Source organism: Brugia malayi (genome assembly GCF_000002995.4).
Source record: "Brugia malayi strain FR3 genome assembly, contig: Bm_v4_Chr3_scaffold_001, whole genome shotgun sequence".
In the NCBI taxonomy this organism is placed as follows: domain Eukaryota; kingdom Metazoa; phylum Nematoda; class Chromadorea; order Rhabditida; family Onchocercidae; genus Brugia; species Brugia malayi.
The window spans coordinates 9,738,426-9,763,111 of record NW_025062477.1 but is presented as its reverse complement, the minus strand read 5'-3'; the positions used below and the strand labels follow the sequence as shown (position 1 = coordinate 9,763,111).

Below are 24,686 nucleotides of genomic sequence, written 5' to 3'. Positions count from 1 at the left end.
ATAAGTAGACAAGAAATCGACAGCACTTCATTATACAGCACGAGTGATTAGTCATTTTCTTATCAGCTGTACTTTATGTCTTCGATAATTCATTATGACAAAAAAGAAAGCTTAACTGTTATTTATTGACTTTTCCGCCCTCTACTTGGAATATTCTGTGCACAATTTAAAAAACTGAATATTTTAATAAATGTTCAAGAGAATTAAAATAAAGGAAGGAAATCTGCAAATTAGCACACTAAATAGGATTCAAGATTTTGTTCTCGTCCATTTCCTAAAACAGATTTATTCTCTTCTTATGAGCGAGAACTTCAACATAGTATTTGTCAAATATTTCTAAGTAATGTCCATAATTGAGGGTGTATCCCAATAATCAGTAAGAAAACTAAAGTAAAAAATTATCATAACCATCATCGGAAGGAACATTCATTAAAACATGAAAAGAGACAATCAGGCGATTGCAAAGCTTCTGAATTTCCTTTGGAAAATATTTGTAATTAGGTAGGGAAATTTTCACCTCAAAAGAAAGAAAGCTTACTGGTAATAAAGTTGCAATGCGAACAGCAATATGCGGCTTCATTCATATTAAAATTTTCTGCTGCGCAGTTCTTAATTTCATCCTCGTCTAGTTCTCCTGAAAAAAAAAAAAGAAAAAAAAAAAAACATAATCTCGCTAATATTGCTGTTGTCTAAAATTATCAGTAACGCTTGTTAGAAAAATACTCGTTGTATCTTGTCTTAATATCATGCACCCTAGACTGCTTCATCAGCAGTTATCATTCCCAGGTTATCAACCACTTATCAGCAGTTATCATCCTTTCTTCTTAATCAATTTCTCGGAATTTTGTTTATAGCAAATTTTTTTGGTGGATTAAGTATGCTATTTGAGATATTAAATGGAAAAAGTATGTTTTGACTAATAAAGTAAGTTTATGGGAGAAGCATCTGTTGAAGTGATCAAATCGGTTCAAGAAAACCCAGAAAGAGAAGAGAAAAATGGAAAAAAAAAGAGGAAAAGTTGAAAGGAAAGCTTCGTGATAACGAATGGTGAGAGAGCAGGGCTGCTAAGGAGGGAGGGAAAAACAGTGGAAATGAATAGTTCTGGGAAAAGCTAACGAATGACAATGAAAAACTTTTGTTGATATGCCCCGACGATGCTCAAAAGGGTGAACTGTTTTAATAGGATGATAGTGGGAATGGAAAGCATTTACAGTCGAATGGGATCATAATATATTAACGATAATTAATTATTTGTGATTAATATTATTGCACAGCAGTGATTATGCCACTGATAAAGATAATCACAATGATATGAATGGTGTCGAGGACAATCAAGAAAAACAGGTGGAAAATTGACTCGTTGCTTTCCAAGTTTAAAAAGACTTAAATTCCGAAATGAAGACAGCAGTGTGGAACTAGTACAGTATAGACGATACTTACTAATACTGATTGATCTATTCCCTACTGTTCTTAGTTTCTTATTCTAGTTCATGTTTATATTTTCATTTCATCATCTTTTGCTTTCCTTCTTTTCATTTCATTTATACCAACTCTTTGCTACTGAATCGAGACGTGCCGAAACTTTTTTGATTCAAAATATTTGATTAAATAGGTAGACTCTGAAGTTTCATGATGACAGTGCCGGATGGCATATCACAGAAAATCAGAAAAGCTTGAACAGAGTGAATAGAAAGTAGTAAGCTGGAAATAAAATTGTTTCATGATATGATAAGCTCGTAATTGTCGTCGTTCTCGAGAATCTATACTTTCACGGCCAACCAACGAAACATTGGTATGTGAACAGCAAACTCTTCTCATTCCAGTTCGATACGCTAATCCGCAGCAAATAATGATATGCTAATTTGCATATATCGAAAAAGGAAAAGATGTTTTTAGTGCTCTAATTATTTTAAAAAGTTATTTGTGAGCAAAAGAGAACTAGTTGTTTGACATCTTCCCACATAATTAACCAACTATTTGTGCATTGTATCATTCATTGTCAAGTCCTAGTTATCTCATATATTCATGCAGTAGTAACAACGACAACACGTGCTCTAAATTGACAGAAACAAGAACTTTAAGCGATCGATGCACTGCTGTGCAGTGGGCTTTACATGTGCTGCGACAAAGTTCGCATGTTACCAAAACTAGCGATACAGTTCGCGATACAATATCGAGATTTGCATAATTATTAGCAATCAATTGTACAAAAGCATAATTGTTTGATGAATTTTCTGCTACTTACCAATATATCTTTGCCATTTACAATATCTGGAATGGCAGAAATCAGTGTGATGAATCTTACTTGACATATAAGTAACAAATACCACAGGTGTCAAATCGTTCATTCTTTCGATGTACTAATTGTTTTCTTCACAGAATTATCATTTTCCTTTAGCACTTCAAGTGACAACTATGCTTACATCTGTCAAATGTTTCTAAATGTTTGAAAGAAAATGTATAAAAGTAGTGGTAAAAATGAGAAGGAGGGAGAGAGGGAGAGGAAAGGATGGAGGAAAGAATAAAGTAAGATTAGTGATGTAGTATAGTGCTCTCTTTAAGCGACTTTTTTGGGTAATCCTGGAAAAAAGCCACTGCAAATCGCAGTTTTCAAACGTTTGTATATTCATGCGAATGTGAATGGAATGGAATGAAATGGAATGGAATTGAATGAAATGGAATGGAATGGAATGAGTATGCGTGAAGGGTCGTTCTCTTCTCATCAATTGAAGTGCTAGAATGAACAGGGAGGGATGGGATGGGCAATGCTTTGCTTTCAGGGGAAATTCCTTCTTTGCATTTCATGCCATTTGGGAAAAGTCAAGAGGAAGATTTCTGGCAGCTTCATGTCTCTCAACTAATTGGGAAAATGTAAATTTTGTGCGCACATCCGTTACCCAATACGCCGAAAAAAGGGAAGGGAAGAAGAACGCAGAAGATGAGAAGGATGAGAGAAGGATTGAACCGGAATGCTGGAGGAGGAAAAAGAGAAGTTGTCCTTGAGAAAATTTTAAAAAAGATGCAAGACTGACGAAGTTAAATGGAGAGAGTCATATTGGTGGTGCTAGAAAAAACCATTACAGCTTTCAGGATGATGGCTCCAATAAACACAAGTAATCGTACATCAAAAATGAGCCTTAAACTGAGAGACCAACAATTAATTTGAGTTCAACTAAGCTAACGCAGGAATGTAACTCAAGATTTTGGATAAGAGACCAAGAATTGACATCAGGATAATGAAGAAATGAAACATTTTAAAAAGCATATCAGTTTATTTGCCAACTAACCTAAATAAGCTTTTGTCATCATACATAAAATTTTGTTGCTATGCACGCAGTGCCATCGATTCCTTAGACCTGATGACTTTGGTGTTACTTTTGGGCGTGAGGCCTACTTTTCATCTCACCAAATGCGATCGAATGGCTTACGAGAAAAAAAAAAGAAAGAGACGACAAGCATATCGATATTCCCTAGCGCTATTGCTATCATAAGAGTGCTACTGCTATTGCTATCATTAGGCTTATAAGCTTTAGGCACTTATTGCCCATCATACAAGTAATCAGAAGAATCAAGTTTATAAAGGTGACTAAATAGCTGAACAAGCAAGCCTGTGAGTATGAGCAGTGAAACACTGGAACATTATAAATGATCAGGAAGGACAAGGTGTTTTCGTCATCACAAGCATTCACTTCTTGCAACAATTTGAACCACAGATTAGACAAATACGTTGCAGTTGCTATTGATCAGCATAGACGTCTCAATTCGGCAGGCACGTGAAAGTGAAATCATTTCAGGGAAATCATCTCGATGAGGCTAGGAGAAGGTTAGTAGCATTGGATGCAAACGGAGGTAGTAAAGAGATGGAGGAAAAAGGGAAAAAATTTTTTTATAGCGAGCGGAAATTACGCTAACATTCGTTTGGGTGAAATTAATATAATCATTTTGGATTTCCCTTCCTTTTTCCTTTCCCTTTTTTAGAAAAAATTATTGAAAATGATTTTTAGAATTATTGACTGATCATTTTGATAGAGCCTTCCGTTATGAAATTCCATTCATTGCAACTTAATTACATGCTTGCCCTATCCTCATTCAAACAAGTATAATAAACGAAGAGTAACAAGAACAGAAAGACACATGCTTGAGTCCATTTGAACCCGTTATTAATATGTCATAGTGAAAGGAAGGCGCATCTTTTAATTGTTGAATTTGCGCATCTAACGATATTACATTCTTATCAAATGAACAAATCAGCTTCTTAGTTAGGTCTACAAGTGGAAAAGCCTCAAAACTCAACTTCGATCCCATTTTCTCCTAATTTCGCATTTAAACAGGTTCTCTTATCTCACTTATTCCAGAAATGTTGTGTTTCATTATCCTAAATTTACCAATATTTTTCAATTGCCAGAATTAGCTGGCCGACCAATGATAAATATTAGCCACTGGTATGGTAACAGCATCAAGAAATGCGAGAGCAAGGACAGCTGCGACCACATTGAATCTTATATTAGCAAATTAAAAAAGCCACCAAAGAAGCATTACAGGACAACTCTTTATAATCTCAATGTGAAGCGTCAAATGACAGCCGTGTCTTCGTATTTGTCTCAGTTTAATCAATTAAAGGTTAGCAAAGGACGCAAGTAGAGAAAAAGAAGGAAAGAAACAGAATGAGTACTACTCGAATAAATTACAGGTATTGAACGCTCAACCAGAAATTTAATTTTAACTAAAATTTGATGAAAAAGGGGAATTTTGAACGGAAATTTTGCAGTTACAACGATGGCAGCATTGTGCATTTGAAAACCTCTTTCATTTATTATTATTTCAACGTTGGAATAATTTGAAAACTATCTGCTGCCGCTCTCCAAGTATAGCCAAGTGAAATTCAGCGAAGAGGAAATTAAAAAACAAAGTTTCTATAAAAACGGCATTGCATGACATTAAATGACAATTATGATTGTGATGATAATAATGAACAACTATCCAACATCCTGATGATGTACAGCTGACTTTTTCCTGACCCTTCTGCAACATCAATAATAAATTCCCAATAAATATGCATTAAATTTAATTTGATTTAGGTGGGTGTAGTACCAAAAATAAACAGTATTATAAGAGATAAGCAACAAGTAAGTGATAACAATGATTTTGCTGATAACAATGGAAACATTCTCGAAACTAATCGACAATCACCTGAATTTTCGTTTTTCATCAATAAAATGATCAAAAGAGATTATTCCATCCAACAGCCAAGCTGAATGGCATAAAAAAATAGCCTAGGATGATTGTTCAAAAGACATAATTATAGATTCCTAGAGAGTAATGCTAGTTCATATTTCTAATGATAATAAAAAAATAATAATAACAATAGAGAAAGTAGTCATGAACTTTAGACAACAGCAACAACATGATTGAAGTATCACAAACAATTATAAAGAATTTAAATCTCAATAGTTACAATATAAAAGTTCTACATTACATTTGCTTTTGACTAATGGTGTATAAATTTTTGTTTAATTCAATTCATTGAAATCAGTGCAATCGTATAATTGAAAATGATATCTTACTATCCAACTCTCCCTTTCTTTTACCCCATACCTATAACTACCGCTGTTGCACAAATGATTAAAATCATCACTTACTGAGAAAGGTAAACGAATGTGAAGGAAAGAAGGCGGGTCGAAGAGACCAACCATACCAAAATTTAAATAGTATTAGTCAACTATTCAATTCCTCACATGCATTATATCGTGAAACTACTATTTGTTTAATTATAACTAGTTATTATTATATTACATATGGTGGAAGAGAAATGAAGTGGAGATAAGTTTATAGATAGAAACTTAACAATGTATGCAATATTTATAAACTCATTAAGTTAAAATGATGATATATAGATTCATTGTGTCTATTCCTGATGTTTCTTATAAGGATAGAAATGTCGTTGAACTGCTTAATTATTTCTTCAAACCTACTCATAAATGAAATGAAACAGTACAGTAACAAATTACTTGTTCCATATCAAATTTGTTCTTCTATCTATCACTGAAAAATAACTGATTTCTGCATTTTGTCTGTCAGACCTTTCAAAACATGCAGTAAATCAAAAGATGCCATGCCTGTCAGGGATGATGAAATCTACTAAATTCTAAATTCTTCGCGATTTGTTGAAGGATTAATTTTGGAAAAAATGGTTTGTAGAAATTTGTTTTGAAGATGAAATTATCATATAAAAATTTCACTTTGTCTGTTTCATTTATAAAAACTAAAGCTATGTACTAAAAAGTGTAAGAGCTATGTAACAAACATACTCATTCTCTCAGCAGCCAAATATTAATTTACCTTAGCTTCATCATTCCAGAGAAAAGAAATAAGTAGGCACCATTTGTTATATATCCTAAGCAAATGTCCTTTACGAAATTCAATCCTACCAAGCAGATTTAGAATGAAGTCACAATTCTCAAGAAATGCATTACTGTCAGATGAGTGTTTTTAATTAACTGTGATACACAAATGCATCATTATTGTCATGACAGAAATCTATTTTTATGCTTGTAGAGGAGAACAAATTAAACAAGCCAACACGGCACATTTTGAACTCTATCAATTCCAAGTCCGTTACTAACGAGATCTGTACTTTGGAATAATTATTACAAATTTACTGTAATACGATCTCGAATCAGTATTTCAATACATTATTACGTTGATTTGAGGTCAGATAAGTTATTGAACTAAGCAATTTAGTTGAAGTGCTATTAGCATCAAAACATCGAATTTGAATCTTCATTTTCAAGTACAGCTGTACTGAACAGAACGTTTCAAGAAATGAATTCTTCATTTTAGCTTCAGCAAATTTATACCAGTGCTCTTCTTGATTTGGTAACCGCCACGTAAATCTGTCGTTTAATTATAATTATACTATTGTGATTTTACCAATATGAACAACAACATCACTGTCACCCCCCACCACTGCCATTAGCATCTCTTGCTTCTCAACCTTCTCCGCCCCTACACATCCTTTAGCGCCCTCTCAATGAAGCGAAGCACATTCCCCGCAATTTGGATATTTGATTCTCAACATATATACACAACATTAATTGTATGTGTGACCTTCGCTAATCATCTCATCTTTCTCTTCTTTATTTCTAGTCTTTTCTTCTCTTTCACTTCTTGTCTTCCTCCGCAGCGTTTGTTTGCATGCGAGGTTCGCAGGTCCTTAATGTTCGCCGACAACTGTCGTTTCCATTCTTGTCTTCATTCATCACCTCGTCCTACCTCACTAAACCTCTAATTACACATTAAGATGTCTAGCAGAGTGGTAGGAAGAAATGTGATAATTTAAAAAGAAGCGCAAATGAGGAAAAACAGTAAATGTAGTGAGTGGCGCTAATGACAAAACAATTTGAATGTTAGAGAAGGTATCAATTCTCATTCCTTCCTCCACGTTAACATCCTTTTATCATAGCTTCACTCAAAGAAATCACAATATTTGTAGTAATAAACAAATAAAAAATTGTATGGAGTACTCCTTTAAATTTTATTAAATTTAAAATGATATATGTAGTGGTGAGGGGACAAAGAGTGAATTATTAAAGTCTCTTCAACGGGTGGATCAAATAAAATTTGACGATTATCGTTGGCTCTTTTCTTGAAACTGAAACGTAAGGGTAGTCACTTTACGATTCATAGAACAATTCTGGCAATCCTAATGATAAAATGAGTCCCTCAGAGCGGTGAAAGTTAAAAAGCATGATTGGAAGGAGGAACAGTTATGTGTGCCTTTCGGACAAACATATAGTTAATGTATGCAAATGCAATATTGTAACTAGAAATGTTCCAGAAACAAAACATTACGTATTTAGTTAATGAGTAGTATAACACATATCTCCTTATAATTATTAAAGCTATTTCCTGCTAAGCAAAGATTATTTCGCAGTTCACAATAAATATTATCATACAAATCTACTAGATTAATCTTTAGATCGCTATATAACCTTTATTCTTGGAGGCATAACAATAATGAAAAGAATTTGAAAGGAAGCAATGAGAATGATTGATAATTGAAATACTAATCAACAATCTTATTTAAACTCCCGATGATCGTAAATACTGATAAGGTTAGGTTTCTAAGAGAAATTTCAAAAAAAAGGAGGAAACAAGTCCAGGATATGATTAAATGTTCAATAAGAAAACCTAATGTAGTGAGTGAACTTACAGTCGTGGTGATGCGCCTGGACAATAATACCTTCCCATTCCAACAATTCCTTCGTCAAAAAAAATCAGTCTATCTTAAATCATTCAGCATCATTCATATATCTTCGTAGCAAAAATCTTTCTACCCTTTCAAAGATCTGTAGCTCCCTATTTTAAATAGCAATCTTAATCTCTTTTTTTCAAAAAGTTTCTATAAATTCAATCGTCTTCATATAAAATGCTATAAAATCTGAAGGGTAAGGTCAAAGATCTCATATGAGTTCCAGTTATAATTACTGATGCTATGATAGTTTGCAGTTGGTCAGTGCGTCTCCTTAAAAATGATCATACCTATCCTTCTAGTTTGCAGATCAAACGCAACTTGCACCACAACAACATTACAAATTCACGTTAACTATTCATCATTTCTGTGCCTTCTACATATGCATGTCAACGTGATGCAGTGTTGTTTTGCAAGCACCATCAGATACAAAATTACTAGTGATAGCGATTGCATTCCGACTGTGACGATTTTCTTGAAAACTTAAAATACATTAATGCTTGGCAAACAAAATTTCCAAGTATTTGCGAAGCAAAGTAAGCGAAATTTTGACTCATCTTAGAGAAAAAGTTCTTTATGAAATGTAAATACATACAATGCTAATTTTTGCCAAATACCACTTTAACGATTTGTGATTCATGGTCTCTCTATGAAATGGAAAACTGCAGACAAAGAAAGCGATATGACGACCACATTATTTGTAATTGCTGCAGTTATAGATTGTATGATTTCTTGATGATGATAAAATTGATGATGTATTCTCTTAACATTCATTATCAATTAATCATCTACATACGACAACTATACTATTAGCAATGAAAGTGACTCAATTAATAGCAATGACAATAAAGTACTTATAGTACAATAAATAACAGATTTATTTGTCATTCGTCAGAAAATGGTTTACGATTTTGTGAGTGCTAATTTGCATATCTAGGTATAAATTTATCTGTAGATTAAGGCTTCAATGTAAGAGAAGTTCAGCAGATTATTACTATCGTGGTTACTCACAAAATTAAATTTTCGGATTTTGGTAAATTGGATGATATAGAATCACGATTAGAATGGTGAGAGGAGAACAAGACGACGTCGTCCATTTATTGTTTGTTAGATTTTGAGGATCTGTCGTCATATCCGGCATTAGTTTCGGTTGGCTAATAGTTATATTAATTTAATCTCGGCAGGAGGTACGTAGCCACTATTTTATTCAGTCCTTCTCCCAATTCGCCTCATCTATCTCTCTTTGCTGTTCATCAAACCAATTATCGTTTATGCACAATTTCAACAAGTGAATTTGTAGAATGACGGGAGTCAGAGATAAAGATAGTCGCTTCAAATCAAGATCATTTTAAAATTTAAAGATTAGGGATTATTCGTTCTCTTCTCTTTTTTATTTCCAATTACCTCGTTGATTCCACAGGTTTCACTATCTCTCAGACCTCAATCCACAATTAACTACTAACTAATCGCAGAAGCAAATTGAAAACTAGTTTTTTTTTTTTTTTTTCTTTTAATTTTCATAGCATCAACTGCAATCGCACTGTCTATTAACTGCAAAACACTTAATTTTGGTGCACCTTTCATATTATTTTTCCCATAGCCATTATAAAACAATCTGTTTTCAAAATATATTCTTAGAAAAGTAAATTTGGGAAACGATTTATGAAATTGTCTGGAACATCTAGCAACTTATAGTTCAGAAATTTTCCAGAACAAATGTCATGTTTAATTAGTAGAGAACTGATAAAGTATGAACTAATTTTATTTGAAAGCAGTCCCTCAGTCACAAAGTCTCCAAAACTACTAATGCTAGTTTATTTGAAAATTTGTTCTAACTATTAGGCATTAAATATAATAAACCGAATATTAGGTATAAAGATTCCGGGTGGAATAGCACAATGGCAAAACTGATAATGTTTTTAAAATTTTTCTGTTTTGTGAATTTTTTGAAAAAATTTATCTGCAGCGGAAATTGCTCCACTAACATATATTAGACTATATATGCTACTGCAGCAATTCTATTTCCCTATCTCTAATAATTGTTCTAATGCATAAAATACTTACCGCAACTAGTCTCCAGATTTAAACCTTCTTGTTCTGTTCCAGTATTTTCCACATTTGGTGGGTGTTGCTGCATATGTTCTGCAACTTACACCGAATAAGAATAAATTTGTTTTAAAATCTGACTGCAAGAATTTTCGTTATTTATTCAGTGAAGTATTAATGAACAAAGATTATGCGTAGAAAAGTCCAGTTTAAATCAGTCGGCATATAAATTTATATTTAAAACTTACTGATAGCACCTGCAGCATTAGTTGTCTCAAAAGAACAATGTCGACACTCAAGAACAGTTTCTGGACTGGGTGACATCGATATCGCAGCCATTGGTGCAGAACTACCATCCGGGGCGCATCCAGTTTCAGTGGACATCGATGCAAGCTGCGCTATTCGGACAGAGTGTGCTCGGCTCTCACAATGTTCACGTAGTGCCAATGGACTGGAAAAGTATTTTCACTTATCAAACTGCACACACAGTAAATCAACTGATAGCTTGTTGGGATGCTTTTCATGAAATCATTTTGAAAATACAAAATGATTTTGAAAAAACCAGAAATCTTAATTTGATTAGTTTCCGTCAAAATCTAATGCGATTCATCTCCTAGTTGCTTATCAATACTGAAGAGATAAAATCGATGGAAATTAAATTTGTGTCAATTTGTCGCTGTATGGTAAGCAAAGCTTCTTAAATCCTTGAAATGGGGAACAGGGTTCAACACTTCAAGTTGTATTATTCTCCTCCGAAAAGGATGGCGGTGGATATCGATACAAGCTTCTTCTATTTCCCATATCCTCCTTTTTAGAACTTCTCATCATTCTGAAACTGCTGTGATGTGTAAGTTGTCGATACTTAAATGGCTATAAAAATATGCAGTAGAAAAGCAGAATATGAACGGATCGACAAAAACACTTGTTTTTTGCTGCTGCATATTTAAAAAAAAAAATCGTTCTGTTATTACATTTTCCTAGATCTCCTATTCTTCTATCTTCGCGTTCTTTATCAGCTTTCCTACAGAATGATTCATTACCAAAACATGAAAATGGATCTCAAATCATTTTTTTTTGCTTTTTATTATTGAGAAAATAATTTATGCAACACATCATGCGCAGGAAGTAAAAAGAAAACTTTTTTCCCGTAATTTCACAAAATACTATAAAATGACGGAAGATGAGAAGCAAGATCGTTTATCCTAATAATCCAGCTGTCATGAAGAATTCTCAAAGACTAACTTATTCTGAAGCAATTTTCCGTGGATGCAAAAGACTGTCTAAACGATGTAGAACTATGTGAGAAACCACTGACTAAACTTTTGATTCTTATAACTAATAACAGATTTTCTTGCAATATATAATAAACACTGAGAAATCACCGAGGAATTTCAAATGAAAGCAAAAGTCGATAGAACGTCATAAGAAATTCTAAAAAAAGAAAAAATTACCATGATAAGATTTCTTGACATGCGCGACAACGAACTTGTACAGCACTTTTAGCGGAACTAATTCGACACAGTGCTGCTGACGCTGATAATGATATTCCAGCGGTGCCACCCTCACGCATATGATTCATCTGGAATAAATAAAAATAATGGACTAATTCCCATACTGATATGTGGATACGAGAAAATGACAACAAGTTGCTATGACCAATAATAAGCTACCATAAATTAAAAAAATTCATGCTCTATAAGAATCACCCACACTCTTATCAAAATTCCGAAACCTTATACATTTAAACTTGTTGTCGGAAAATATATAAGTAACATTACGACTGAACCCCCATAAAACCATAATTCCTATGAATGAACAAATCGTTGAAAGAGCGATACTGAAAAGACAGCCTGTCCTCAGTTCTCTCTATTCCTTCAATGAAAGCTTTATGAAAGCTCTACCAATCGATAACAATATCAACAATTACTTGTAGCATTTATTTAATGCCTCTTTCTTGAGACATCAAAATATGACAATTTCAGAACTTTTTCAGTCGAACAAAAGGAAACATTGAGAAAATAATACGCCATGTCAAATAGAAAGTATCAATGATTAAAAGATAAGCACTGATGAGAACTAAAACACATATGCATGCATGCATGCATATCTGTAAAGACTGTTACACAGGCAATGGTAATCAGCGTTTGAAGACAATTCGCTCATTTGAAACCAAAATTGGCCAATCAGCGTTAGCGAAGAGCCACGCCTTTCCAATGACAAATGAATTAGCCGATGAGAGTATTAGCACCGCCCATATTCGCCACAGTAATTACTTCGACTTCATAGATCAATTAGTGATGCTACGCGTCGTTAATATTACAAATTAACTATGATGTTAAGGCATAAGATAAAATAAGAGAAAGCTACATTAAGCACAACTTACTGATGAACTAATAATCAATACCACATCCTTAAACACTTCGTTGCTTTATAACATACTCCGAAAGTTCTTCGTGATATTTTACACTAACATTAAGTGCTTTTCTCTGTTTTAGACATTCAAAGCAATCAATGAACGACTAGCAATTTACAGAAGTCAAATGAGGTATTGCAGAATCTATAAATGAAGCTAGTTGAAAAGATATTAGATGAAGCTATAACACTTAAGCAGAGCGGATTACAATACAAATCCTTGCATAAGCAGCAATATTTTCAAATTAGAATTACAACCTAAAAACTTGTCAGGAAGTTTTGAATAATGCAATATTCTTATCAGCATACATTATAATATTGCACAAAGACATATTAGATTTTCTAGACACATTTTTTCTTTCTTTTTACCGACCTGTCCCTCTTCGATGATATGCTATTTCTCTTAAAGGAGCGTAAGACCAACTTCAGGCAAGAAAAAAATAGATGGAATTCAGTAAAATAGTAGTAAAAAAAATACTACTTAGTCATTAAAATTCTATTTAAAAAAATCAAAATGAGATTTACTGTAGGTATAAAAGTCTATTCATCAAGATAATTTTAATAGGATTGGAATAATATTTGTAGAATGGAACGATTAATAATCGCCACATCTTATTATCTTCTTGAACTTATTGCTGATTAGATATCCACAGAAGTCAAAATAAATAAAAAAAAGAGTTAATCATATTTTATGACATTTCATAGTCACTCATATCATCTGACATAAGTAGAAATCGTGGTATTTGGTAAAAGAGTTAAAACAAAAGGCTACGGACAATACATCTCATTAAAGGCTACATTTGGTCATCACCTTGAGAGAAGGAACAGAATAAAAGGACACAAAACTGAAAGAGGACGGTGCATTTCATATGCACCGTTCATATGCACAGGATAATCTTCACCTTCTCGAATAAATTGCCTCAAAAAGCTCATTAGAAAAGGTAGATAGGGTAGAAAATGGGAAGTTGCAATTAATGCGGAAGCATTAACCCAGTGGGAGGACAATAGAGATATTTTCTAGTTAAGATACTTCGCTTCGTTGGTGGATCTTTTCTATTTGGTAATTACTATTTCTTCCTCTTCCACTTCTTCGTATTATCGATGTGCTGTTGGCAGCGGGCTATTATTTGTAGATAGGCTTAAGTGGACCACTTTACTACTACTTAATTGCAATTTGATGATGAGTAGTAGGAGTGAGAATGATGGTAGCAGTTGTCAAAAAGGTCTAAGGACAAAAAGCCACTGGAGTCGTATTTGGAGGTAAATATAATTGCTGCAAGTCATAAAGATTAAGAAGTAATTAAGTAATGCAGTCAACTATGTATGAATTACAGATGAAGGGAAATTAAAAAATTGGGAGGACATGCATATAATTAAGATAAAAAAGCACTCATTTAGGGAATATAAAGCGAAAATATTAAGATGATTCCAAGCTAACAGTTTAAATAGCGTTGCCATAATAAAAAACAAATATTAATGGCAATCTTTCATAAAATTTAATCTTGTTAATGATGCAAACAACTAAGATTGATTATATTATTGAGATGTCTTATGTAGAAATTAGAATCAAAGATTTGTGATGATGTAAGATTATTCTTGTTCCTATTAGACATAATTCGTGATCTACGCAAAAGACTTGTTTTAGCTTAACTGAGTAGTAAAAATTATCACAATAATGTCAACGAACAGCTACAATGTCATGAGTTATTTTTAAAAAAGTCTCAAAATATTATACTGATAATAAAACAATATAAGGGAAAAGAAGGAGTGGAAAAAATAAGTGAACGATTGTTGCGCCAACATCAGCTTATCGAGAGCCAATTGATAAGTATTGTTGTTGCGAAATATTCATTCATTGGTCTCGATGTGGTGTGGCTGTGTTGGATGAGTAGCAGGATGTTGTGTAATTGAAGATAATACCAACCAGTGTTTTCGTGCACCAATCATTCTTTCCCCTTCATTTTTAGTTTCATCTCTTCTCCTCCAAATGAAGATATTCATGATTGAAGTAAAAATGAGATTAATTGTTACTTCCAAAATGTTTCCCAAACTGTTTTAAGTCAACAAATCGGGACATCGCTGGTAGCAAGTCAGCATATAAACCAACCTCTCTCTGTCTAGAATTTTCTTTATCCGTCATCTTTCTCCGTCACTTCAATACTCTCTGCAAAGTTCACCAAGAGTTTACCGTTACAGTACTTCTTCAACACTTAACATCCTCTTCCACCAGAAGAGAAATCCTCAGCTGAGAGAATAAAAAATTGGTAACTCACACCCATTAACACTAATACAGCGATGAAAGAAGAAGATAGGCAATAGATAGAGCAATGAAATAGTATTGTAATGGATTAATTATAACAGTAGCAGAAAGAGAGAAAGATGAGCAGATAATAATAAAGACTTATTTTAGCAATGAGGAAAACTTTGAAGGAAGTAGAGCAATTAAAATATCCTTAACCTTTCCAACTTTTAGCCAAAGACTAGCTGAATCTCTTTCGCCGTTCTTTCTCTATAGCTAGGCTAATAAAAATAGCGATTAACTTACTTCACGATCTTCAAATGACTTGTCACTACAATAACAGTACTTATTATCTTTGTCCAGTAATTCCACACTAATAATCTATAATTGTTGGATAAGAGCACTGGGTGGAGTGGGGCGGGGCAGAGTTTCTAAAGGTACATTCATCCTCAACAACAACCGGTAACATGTGCCTGAATGATAGTAAACGGACAGGATGCCGATAATAATAGGGTTAGCTAACCGACGAAAAGCATCGTTTCTCTTTGCATCTCTCTCCCCTTCAATGTCCTTTTATTATCATAAATCGAATGTTACAATATCGCTGTGCTTGGAGATGAGCAATCGAAAGAAAAAATTTTTCGATTTAATAATAGGCGTATTTATCAACAGTAACATCACAGGTATATTTCAATACTTCTATTGAATCTTTTCACTGACACTACAAATGTTTCGCATCTTTTGATGTATAAAAAATCACTCAGATGGTAGTAAAATACGCATTTTCTATCCCTTTATTAGTCAATATCGTCGATAGTCTAATCAATAAACACAATATAATATATTGTAGAGGTTCAAATAAATAGTGATCATACCGAGATTCGCTGTCCTGAAAATTTGGGGATATGATGATCCACAGATTTCTGCCACAATTCGTGTGGCAATCCAGATAGTAAGATCCTGTAATCATCTTATCATTCAGTACAATAATGGAGTACATGCCTGACAAGATGATGATCCGTACATAAATCTGCAAGAAGAGGTTCTAACTGCTAATGTAGACATTTCTTCCATTGTTAGTTGGTAAGATTGTCGGAGGCTTGTCACCCTAATTCTTATGTCATATTTGCACGTGGTACCAAAACTTTCTTTGACAGTAATTATAATTTTACTTCGCACTCTTCGATTTTCACCAACGTATTATCATCGCCTATTATCATCTACAGATTTCACCAAGGGAAGAGATGTCACTATTTTCTTAGTTTGCTTTGCTATGGGGGATACCAATTATATTTCTAAATTATGAAGACTTCTGTCTCAACATCAAGTCATGATGAGGAATGAATTTTGTTGATGAATGAATAATTTGAAGGTCTTCGGGATGTATATTGTTCAATCTCTATACCATCATTGCTCGTGTGTCCTGTAAAGAGTTGTAATTAGGGATGAGGCGAACAGGTCAATGGCCTTACGAGCTACCTACCATCACCGCACCATGGTCGTAAGTGATCTGTGAAAATTTTGAGCACGAAGAAAACGACGGCAAAGCAGCATATCCTTTCTGTACCTGCTTGCCTCTAAATTGTTCTTCCATCTTCTTTTCCTTTCCTTATCTTCTTGCCTTCACTTGTATTATGATATTTTGAGGAGTAGAGGAAAAGGAGGAGGGGAAAAAGGCCGGATAATGCGTAACAATTGGGGAGATACGGAATGATGGGAAAATGATTCTCAAACACAATGCTGGCATAATTATAGGAACGCAACCTATCGAGGTCATTTGCTGCCATTGCAATTGCTACCAATTTTAATTTGAAAGACATAAAAAAGCCTGTGGAAAGATGGAATTATGACCTCTCACTTTCTAATATCGGGCTTGCACTTCAGGTTCACGGTAGCAGTTCACAAGTCTAAACGAAAACCGGCTGAAATTGGATTCTCGCGGTTCTAATTTCGTTAGAATTAGTGAACGAATTTATCCAATCTTTATAAACTGTCCGAGTTCTGAAGTCACATTTGAATAGGATTTCGAAGTTAAACACTTTTATTCCTTTTCCATTTTATTGTGACCATTGTTTGGAAAAGAAATGCACTTTCGCTAAACGTGTAAAATACTACGAAAGTTTCATAGCGCCAAAAGTATCAGAGATTAGATATGCATAATAACGTCAATGAAGAAGGAAGTATTCAAGAGCATTTGAACTATTTCTTTAAAAAAACTGAGTGCTACAAAAGTAAATATTGCATAAAATGTTCAATCTAGTTATTTAATGAGTTGGCAGACTAGTTCTAGATATCATCTCTTTGTCATTTCTATTTGTTTTATCTAAAAGATTTAAAAAGCTATTAAAAAAAACTTGATTAAATTTCCTTGGAGTGCGCATATGAATTAGAAGTATGCATGCCTGAACGAATAAGAAAGGTTTCGAATATTTAAAATATTGATCATTTTCTATTTACTCCAAAAAAAAAACATATGGTTCAGATCTAAGATGCTTTCGATGGTCGAATTCGATGGTCGCTTTACAAACAGCATATTCCATAATAATCAGAAAACATGCTAAACGTTTTTGCTGGAAAATATGCCTCTCTCCCACAAAATTTTAAAACTGTATGCTTGAAAATAATGCTTAAATGATTTATAGCAATTATTCTTGAATTTATTTGAATGCATAATTAGTCGTTATATAATTTTACATTAAAAAGAACAGATTTTAACTCAAAGCATCATCTCTACAAAGTCAAGCAACCGAAAATTTAGAAGTTGCATCTCAAATTATATTAAAAAGATAAATAGGAATTTGGATAAAGAGGAAAAAAATAAGTTGAGATATTACAAGATTAGGATTACTAAGTAAAGACTATAGTCTATGTCTCATATAACCCAAAAAAGAAAATTTGTGTCCATTTAAGGTTGGAATATAAAGCTTGGCGAACTTCAATTTCGCGGCTGAAAATTCAGATTCAAGATAAATATTGTAAAGGCAAATGATAAAAATTGGACCATTCAGTTGCTTCGTCCTATACAGTTTTGCAATAATTGCTCATGCAAAATTAGTAAAAGTATCAACTGCTTTTCAATATTTCAGGGAAAATCCATTTCTTCTAAGAAGTTCTCGAGGGAGCAATGTTAAAAAAAAATATGTTTTTTTTTACTTCGCTTATAATTCTTCTCACAGTATTTATGTTAAATATCAATGACAACAGTAATGGATATTGCTATCTCAAGAAAATACCACCGATATCACTACCAAAAGAAACGACACTATTTGATTGCGAGGAAGAAATTATGGAAGTTACAAGGGCGCAGAACTTTCAAGGACATCATAATCCCAACAAAATGTTTAAAATTTAATAATAATCCGTAAATGCTAATAGTTTTTTAAATAAGGAAATTGAATATCAAGTAAAATGAATGATGCCTTATCAGAGAATAAGTAAATGCCGTAAACAGTTGCAACTTTGTTTCTTAATTAGTTAATTATCGCAGGATTCGAATACAAAAAGTTAAACAGCATTGTGAAATGAAACAAAAAATCTATCCAAATGGCTCTACGGTATATTTGTTGAATAGAATAGGAGGACAAATCTTCATATCACAATCATACTCAGTCACTTTTCCAACCTTTTATTCAGGAAGTACTTGCTATTCACCAACAGTTCTATAAGCACCCCCCTAAAAAGTAATGATCGATATACGTTGGTGACAGCTGATGAGAATGAGTGAGAATGCCTGCTCGTACATTTCAAGATGTCGAGATGTGCTCCTGTCGATTGAAGTAGAACTTGAGGTATATTATGTACAGGTATATCTACCATCTCTCTGTCTATCTTTCTCTCCTTCTTTCCTTCTCTTTTGTGAAAAAGGTGTGAAAATGAATGAATGTTTGTGTACGTTTCCCAGTCTCCTTGTTTATGTAAATATATATGTGTATGTCTGTGTATCTGTATTTGTATGTATGCGTGTGTATGTAGGTATGTGTGTATGTAGATACGTCTATGCATGTGCGTGTAATGTGTATGTATGTGTGTGTTTGCCCGTACCTTACTGTCTGCAGTGTTCGGTTCTCGAAACGTGTTTGTGACAGAAAACAATGGTATAGAATGGTGATTGGCGTTGCGAAAAGAAGGGAGAAGGTGGTTGTAGAAGTGATGAGATGGGAATGAAAGGACGACAGGTATGAAGTGAGTTGAGGGAAGGAAAGATTCACAGGTCAACTTTCATTATTTTCATAGACCAACATCCACTTACAACTCGAAATCAGAACTGGCCAAGTCAATTGAATAGCAAATCTTGCGAAGTGCAGCGAAACAAGAGTTAAGTGGATAAGTTCTAAATTAGTTAGTTGGACTTGAATGAAAGTTGACTGAAATTGAATGAAATGAGTTGAACGAATGAATGGTGAAGAGAATAATCAAAAATGAACTACAACAGAACATAAAACTTGATACCTTCTAATTAAATGTCCGTCCAATGTTTGCCTGTGTTTTCAGATTAGTTACTTGAATCGAAATTAATAAAATCAAGGAATTTCTCAAAATTTAACTCCAGTCCTAAATACGTCTGTAAACATACATTTTGTGCTTGTGACCGTATGGCACAAGGAAATACAGCAGTAATTGTCATAACAACAATAACAATGACAACAGTAATAGTAATGGCAATGGCAAACGACAATAATGACAATTTGTTATGTCAATATTTTGAAGCGATATTTTAATGTTAGATGAAATGTGCACACGAAAACGCATTACCTCACTCATTATTTCTTCCCTTCCATCAGGTGTGAAATCTTGCGAGTTTTTGGAAATCTGGGAAAAATATATCGGGAATGTAAGAGACAATCTGATCAAAGTTAATCATATTTTTATAAAAGAGAGTATCAACAGATTCTTTCAAAATAAATCGTGATTCTCGAAAGATGTATCTTACAGAAAACCAGCTAATCATTGACTAATCAAATAAATTCAGTATAACAGTTCCTAGATCGTCACCATAGAACTCTGCCGGGAGATAAGCTATTGAATGAAAATCGGTATGACCACCATTTGCAAGAATTATCTGTACTGAAGTGTGGGAAAACCTTCCGTAACTTGTTTACAAGTTCAGAATATTTCGACATTCCGAATTACAGCATTTTAGGTTTTTTTTTCGAAGTTATGAACATAATAGCGTTTCTTAACAAATTATCTGCAAATCTAATTTATTAATATTCCCTAGTTTTTGAAAGGAAAATAAATTATTTTGCTAATCGAGCCTGCAAAAACTAATCTTGGAAGCTTCTTAGATCTTACCAAAAATGAAGAATACAACAGCTCATATACCTGCTTTGAAACATGCCGATAATTTGGTGTCTTCCCTAAAATGTAAAATTAATTTCTTTAAAATTGAATTTTCGGTTGGGAAATAAAGGAATAGATGGCGGACAGAAATTACATGTCAACGAAGAAACTGTGATTTTTGATATAAAATAAGTATTCACTTGTTCAAAAATTATCACCCAATTTAATCTCCTTTTTTCTTCATTCCTCTTTATACAAGGGATTCTGTGGCAAGAATATAAAACTAAATAAATTTTCCACCAATCGTTGGCCACTGAATGCCTTTTTCTGCAAATAATATATTATCCATATGAAGTTAAAGAAGTTTTGGCCTTCTCTCTTTTTTCTCTCTAAATGACTGGACATAACATTCGCTTTCATATCAACCACTCATTTACTTATTTATTTATCCATCACTCTTAATTCATCTCCTGCACTATCTACTTTGGAAGTGTGTCTATTGTTTTACGCCATTAACATAGATCACCAATATAATCTCATCCTAATACTTATGATTTTGAGAAAGCAATTGTAAGACAAAGTTAAACAGGACAAAACATATGTTCACATGTTATATTCTGGACAAAAAGATACAATCAGATAACCAGAAAGTAAAAACCATGACTTAGCGATTAAAATTATTGAACAGAATCCTAGATAAGAAGGAACCGGACAATCTGGAATTCATTACAGTAAGCGGTTGCAAATACTACTAATTCAGCAATATCTAACTTGCTTAATGAATGATAATGCAATATTTCATTTGCAATGTTGTGAGCAATAGCTGATTGATTTATGTCTTTGTACTTGTACATTAATCAGCAATCAGTAACGGGAAAGGTTACTAATTGTTGATTATGCATCAACTAGTTAACGGAACTAGTTTAGAATTGTAATTCACTTACCATCTGTGTTCGCTGCACATGTTTGTCGGTTCTTGTATGTAACTGGAAATTTGCTTTCAGGCTGGTACTATACGGACACAGGTTACAGTGATAAACACCTTGTATCACTGAGATATCTCCAATCACTGGATGACTTCGGTCTTTCTCTTAAAAATAGTTTTTTTTTTTTTTGTTTTTGATTTTGTTTGAATAGTTATTTTTTTATTTCTAGTTTTCCATGTAAAGATATAAATGCAAATGATCAAGGCGTTAGAAGCGGGTATATTTCTCCTATATAATATTAGTATTCCAGATTTGTTTCAAGATACATCTTTAAAAAATTTCATGAAATTTTCAAAGAACATTTTCAGCGCCAAACTTTGGACAACTGAGCTGCCTACCAATATGCTCGATCATTTTGGAAATATTATCAGTTGAATATGTGGAACAAATCATGCATTGAAGTAAATTTTTTGCATTCAGATCACCGCTTGAAATTGCAATCGCATTACCTAAAACGTGAATTTTTTGTAACAACAACAGTGTCGAAAAAGATCACGTTGTTCACCTAATTATTCCTTTCTGGAAAGTATAGATAGAAAACTAAATTCGAATTTTAATTGATTATTTAAAAAATATTTTCAACGACCTACAACGATCATTTCGTTATAGAAAATGGAAGACTTGGCACTGCAGAAACAACAACTGAACAAAGGCTCAAACTCAGTAACTAATTAAATAAATAAGTACCTGACCTGTGACTGGTGGTATTTCCTGCACCGCGTGTAAGTGCTTATCACTTTGCATGTGTATGCTCAAATTACCCTTTGTTGTAGTACTATACTTGCATATTTCACAACGATATGGTTTGTAGCCGCATGAATAGCTTTCACCACGGGCTAATCGAGGATGCGGTCGATTATGCAAGCAGAAAATGCACTTTACCTAGAAAATGCACTTTATCGAAAGATGTGTTTTTTAGATTGTTTGTTAAGAATCTTAAATTATTTGGAATTTAATGTAAGGTCTAACAATAAACTATGTGATGTATCATTGCATTATCTTGCTTATCTAATGAATATATTAATCATTGCTTGAAATTTATATAGGCAGATATATTAGATAATAAACCTCATGACCCGCATGCTTTTCCTTCATATGAATCTCCAGTGTTTCTTGGTATTTGTAATGCCAGTTGCATTTCGGACATTTTAATGTTTTAGAACTGTTGCGAGCCGTTAGTGTGGTGGCTGGGAATACTGATGCAGATGACGAAGATCCGGGCATATCTTCTGAAAAACAATAATAAATTATGGATTGACAAATTGCGATGCGCAGAAATGAAGAATGGGCGCGACAATCAACAAAGAAAAGATTGAAACTAGTGGTGCTATGTGGTATTAAATATTGCAGTGATGATCAAGAGTGAAGGTAAACGCTAGAATCACAAATCTTAAAAAATCATGATCAAATCACAAAATCAGATATACTCTGGAGAAAACTGGTTCTATTTTGAAAGATCAGTTCAAGAAATATGCAGATATAGATGGTACCATAGCCAAAAACCAATTTTTTAATAAATGTCACGAAGCCTTTCGTCGCAGTAATGTTCAGACATGACTTATCGATTTATTTTCAGATCTTTGCCAAAAGAGATCTCAGAACTTTCGGCTTTTTGATATGAATCTAACTTGAATTAAGTGGCAAAAGAAAATATTTGCTCCTGTCTTAAATCCTTAGTTTTCATCTTTTTCTAAATTTGGTGATGATTAAGATTTAAACTTGTTCAACACTCTTTCACTTTCAATATCGTTTCGGTCCCTTAGAATACTTTCCGGAATCAATCACTGAAAATTTTCTCACACAGTGACAAATTTCACTTGTAGATTAAAACTAAGTTTCTATCCATATTTCTGTCATTTGCAACCGCACCATCATATTTCCTCTTTAACTGATTTATGAATATCATGAGTTTCTTAGTATAATTCCAAAAAGTGAAATATAATTTTAAAACACAGTTAAACGCACAAAAGATCGGTGTAAAATATCTAAATCAAATTTTATGATTGCCCAAGTACATTACCTTAAAAACTGAAATTAGTTGATAAAGATCCAAGAAATGTTTGACTAGAAATAAATAGCCAGTTGCAATTGACACGTACCGGTTGTGCTAGTTGACGCTAGTTCTTGGGTAGACCCGTTCATTAAATTCATCGGGACACGTTGCAAAATCCTATTTGCTGTGAAATCGGCATCCGTTGATAAAATCATTGTTCTCTGCAAAAGACGATCCATATCCATGATTCCGCTATTGCTGTCACCCTCTAGCTTAGTACCGGAACCATAAAATATTGTATTTGAGAGTTGTAATGAACCACTGTCGCTGCAAATTATGCAAATTTTTAGAGACTAATTTGGATGAAAGCTTCATTATTTGCATAATTAATAATTAATGGCGTCTTGGCTTCGATAAACAGTCACGGAAAATATATGGAAAGAAATCGAGAAAAAATTGCATGAGTGAGGAGAGACACAGAATAAGTGATGAGATACGGGATTCAATAATGGTACGATAAAATGGTCAAGTTTGCAGGAAGAGAATCGGTTTAAGGTTTGAAAGAAAAAAATTATGCAACAGAGAGAAGGAAATGAAAAACTGTTAAGTGTTCTGAATTTCTCTCTTAGAAGAAAAAATTGCAACAATGAATTACACATGATACTCACTGATCACTACACCTGCCAGGTAAACTATTAGCTCATCTAGAAGTGATGCCATGTGACGTACCACGCTCGGCAAAGCGCATTATGCATGAGATACCAGCGTTGAAAGTGACGCTTTTCAGTAGAAGAAGTAACATAAAGAATAAGAAAAATAAAATGATACTTTCTGCTTATAAAACTTTCATTTATAAAGACAAAAAATGCAAGAAAACTATCCTTTTTTTTCAGACAACTAAACTAATATCAAATTCAATTTTATACAAAAAGAGCAGTCTCAAAGAAAAAATTCTCGCTCTTCTCACAAAACATATACAACACCGATGTAACGCAGCACACTAATATAAAAAAATTATTTACTTGTTAGAATAATTAACCGGTCAGTTATTCTCACCAACGTGTTGACCTTGCACTCATCTATTTCAGTGAAGTTATGAAGTCCGTTATCTTTTTCTTAACTTCATTTCGGGTGGTCATCTCAACTTCATTTCGCCCGTTTCACAGAATAAACAAAATTCTTTCACTGTAATAAAAATAAACCGTTCAATAGATTCCAAACCGATAGGGTGTATTTGCTTCTCGTCAGATTCGGTAATCACTTTGGACGAACATTTGCGCTCTGACGGAGTTGTTTCAATCTGACTAAAACATCTTTCGAAAAACACCTGAAACTTTATATTTTCATTTCTTGCTTGCACCTATGCCTTAAGTCTTATCTAAAGTAAAGTATACAATGGGTTCTTCATTATTCTTTCCTAAGTGACTCATCCGAATTGATTCCCTAGCTCAAATAATTAGTAGCCTATTCCATGGCTAC

The 24,686-nt window shown here is 33.4% G+C and overlaps 1 protein-coding gene across 2 annotated transcripts in view; it reads right to left on the bottom strand.

Moving 5' to 3' along the window:
• Positions 1-24,686, bottom strand: part of Bma-zfh-2 (Uncharacterized protein) — a gene marked incomplete at both ends in the record, with an annotated part of 48,675 nt that overhangs the window by 21,705 nt on the left and 2,284 nt on the right. For both annotated transcript variants that reach the window (XM_043080670.1, XM_043080669.1), the window contains 10 exons: positions 539-634; positions 10,316-10,393; positions 10,546-10,748; positions 11,749-11,876; positions 21,173-21,318; positions 21,553-21,663; positions 21,907-22,096; positions 22,283-22,443; positions 23,314-23,534; positions 24,410-24,534. In XM_043080670.1, coding sequence (XP_042936604.1) covers positions 539-634; positions 10,316-10,393; positions 10,546-10,748; positions 11,749-11,876; positions 21,173-21,318; positions 21,553-21,663; positions 21,907-22,096; positions 22,283-22,443; positions 23,314-23,534; positions 24,410-24,534 — 1,459 coding nt within the window. The remainder of the gene's footprint in view (positions 1-538; positions 635-10,315; positions 10,394-10,545; positions 10,749-11,748; positions 11,877-21,172; positions 21,319-21,552; positions 21,664-21,906; positions 22,097-22,282; positions 22,444-23,313; positions 23,535-24,409; positions 24,535-24,686) is intronic.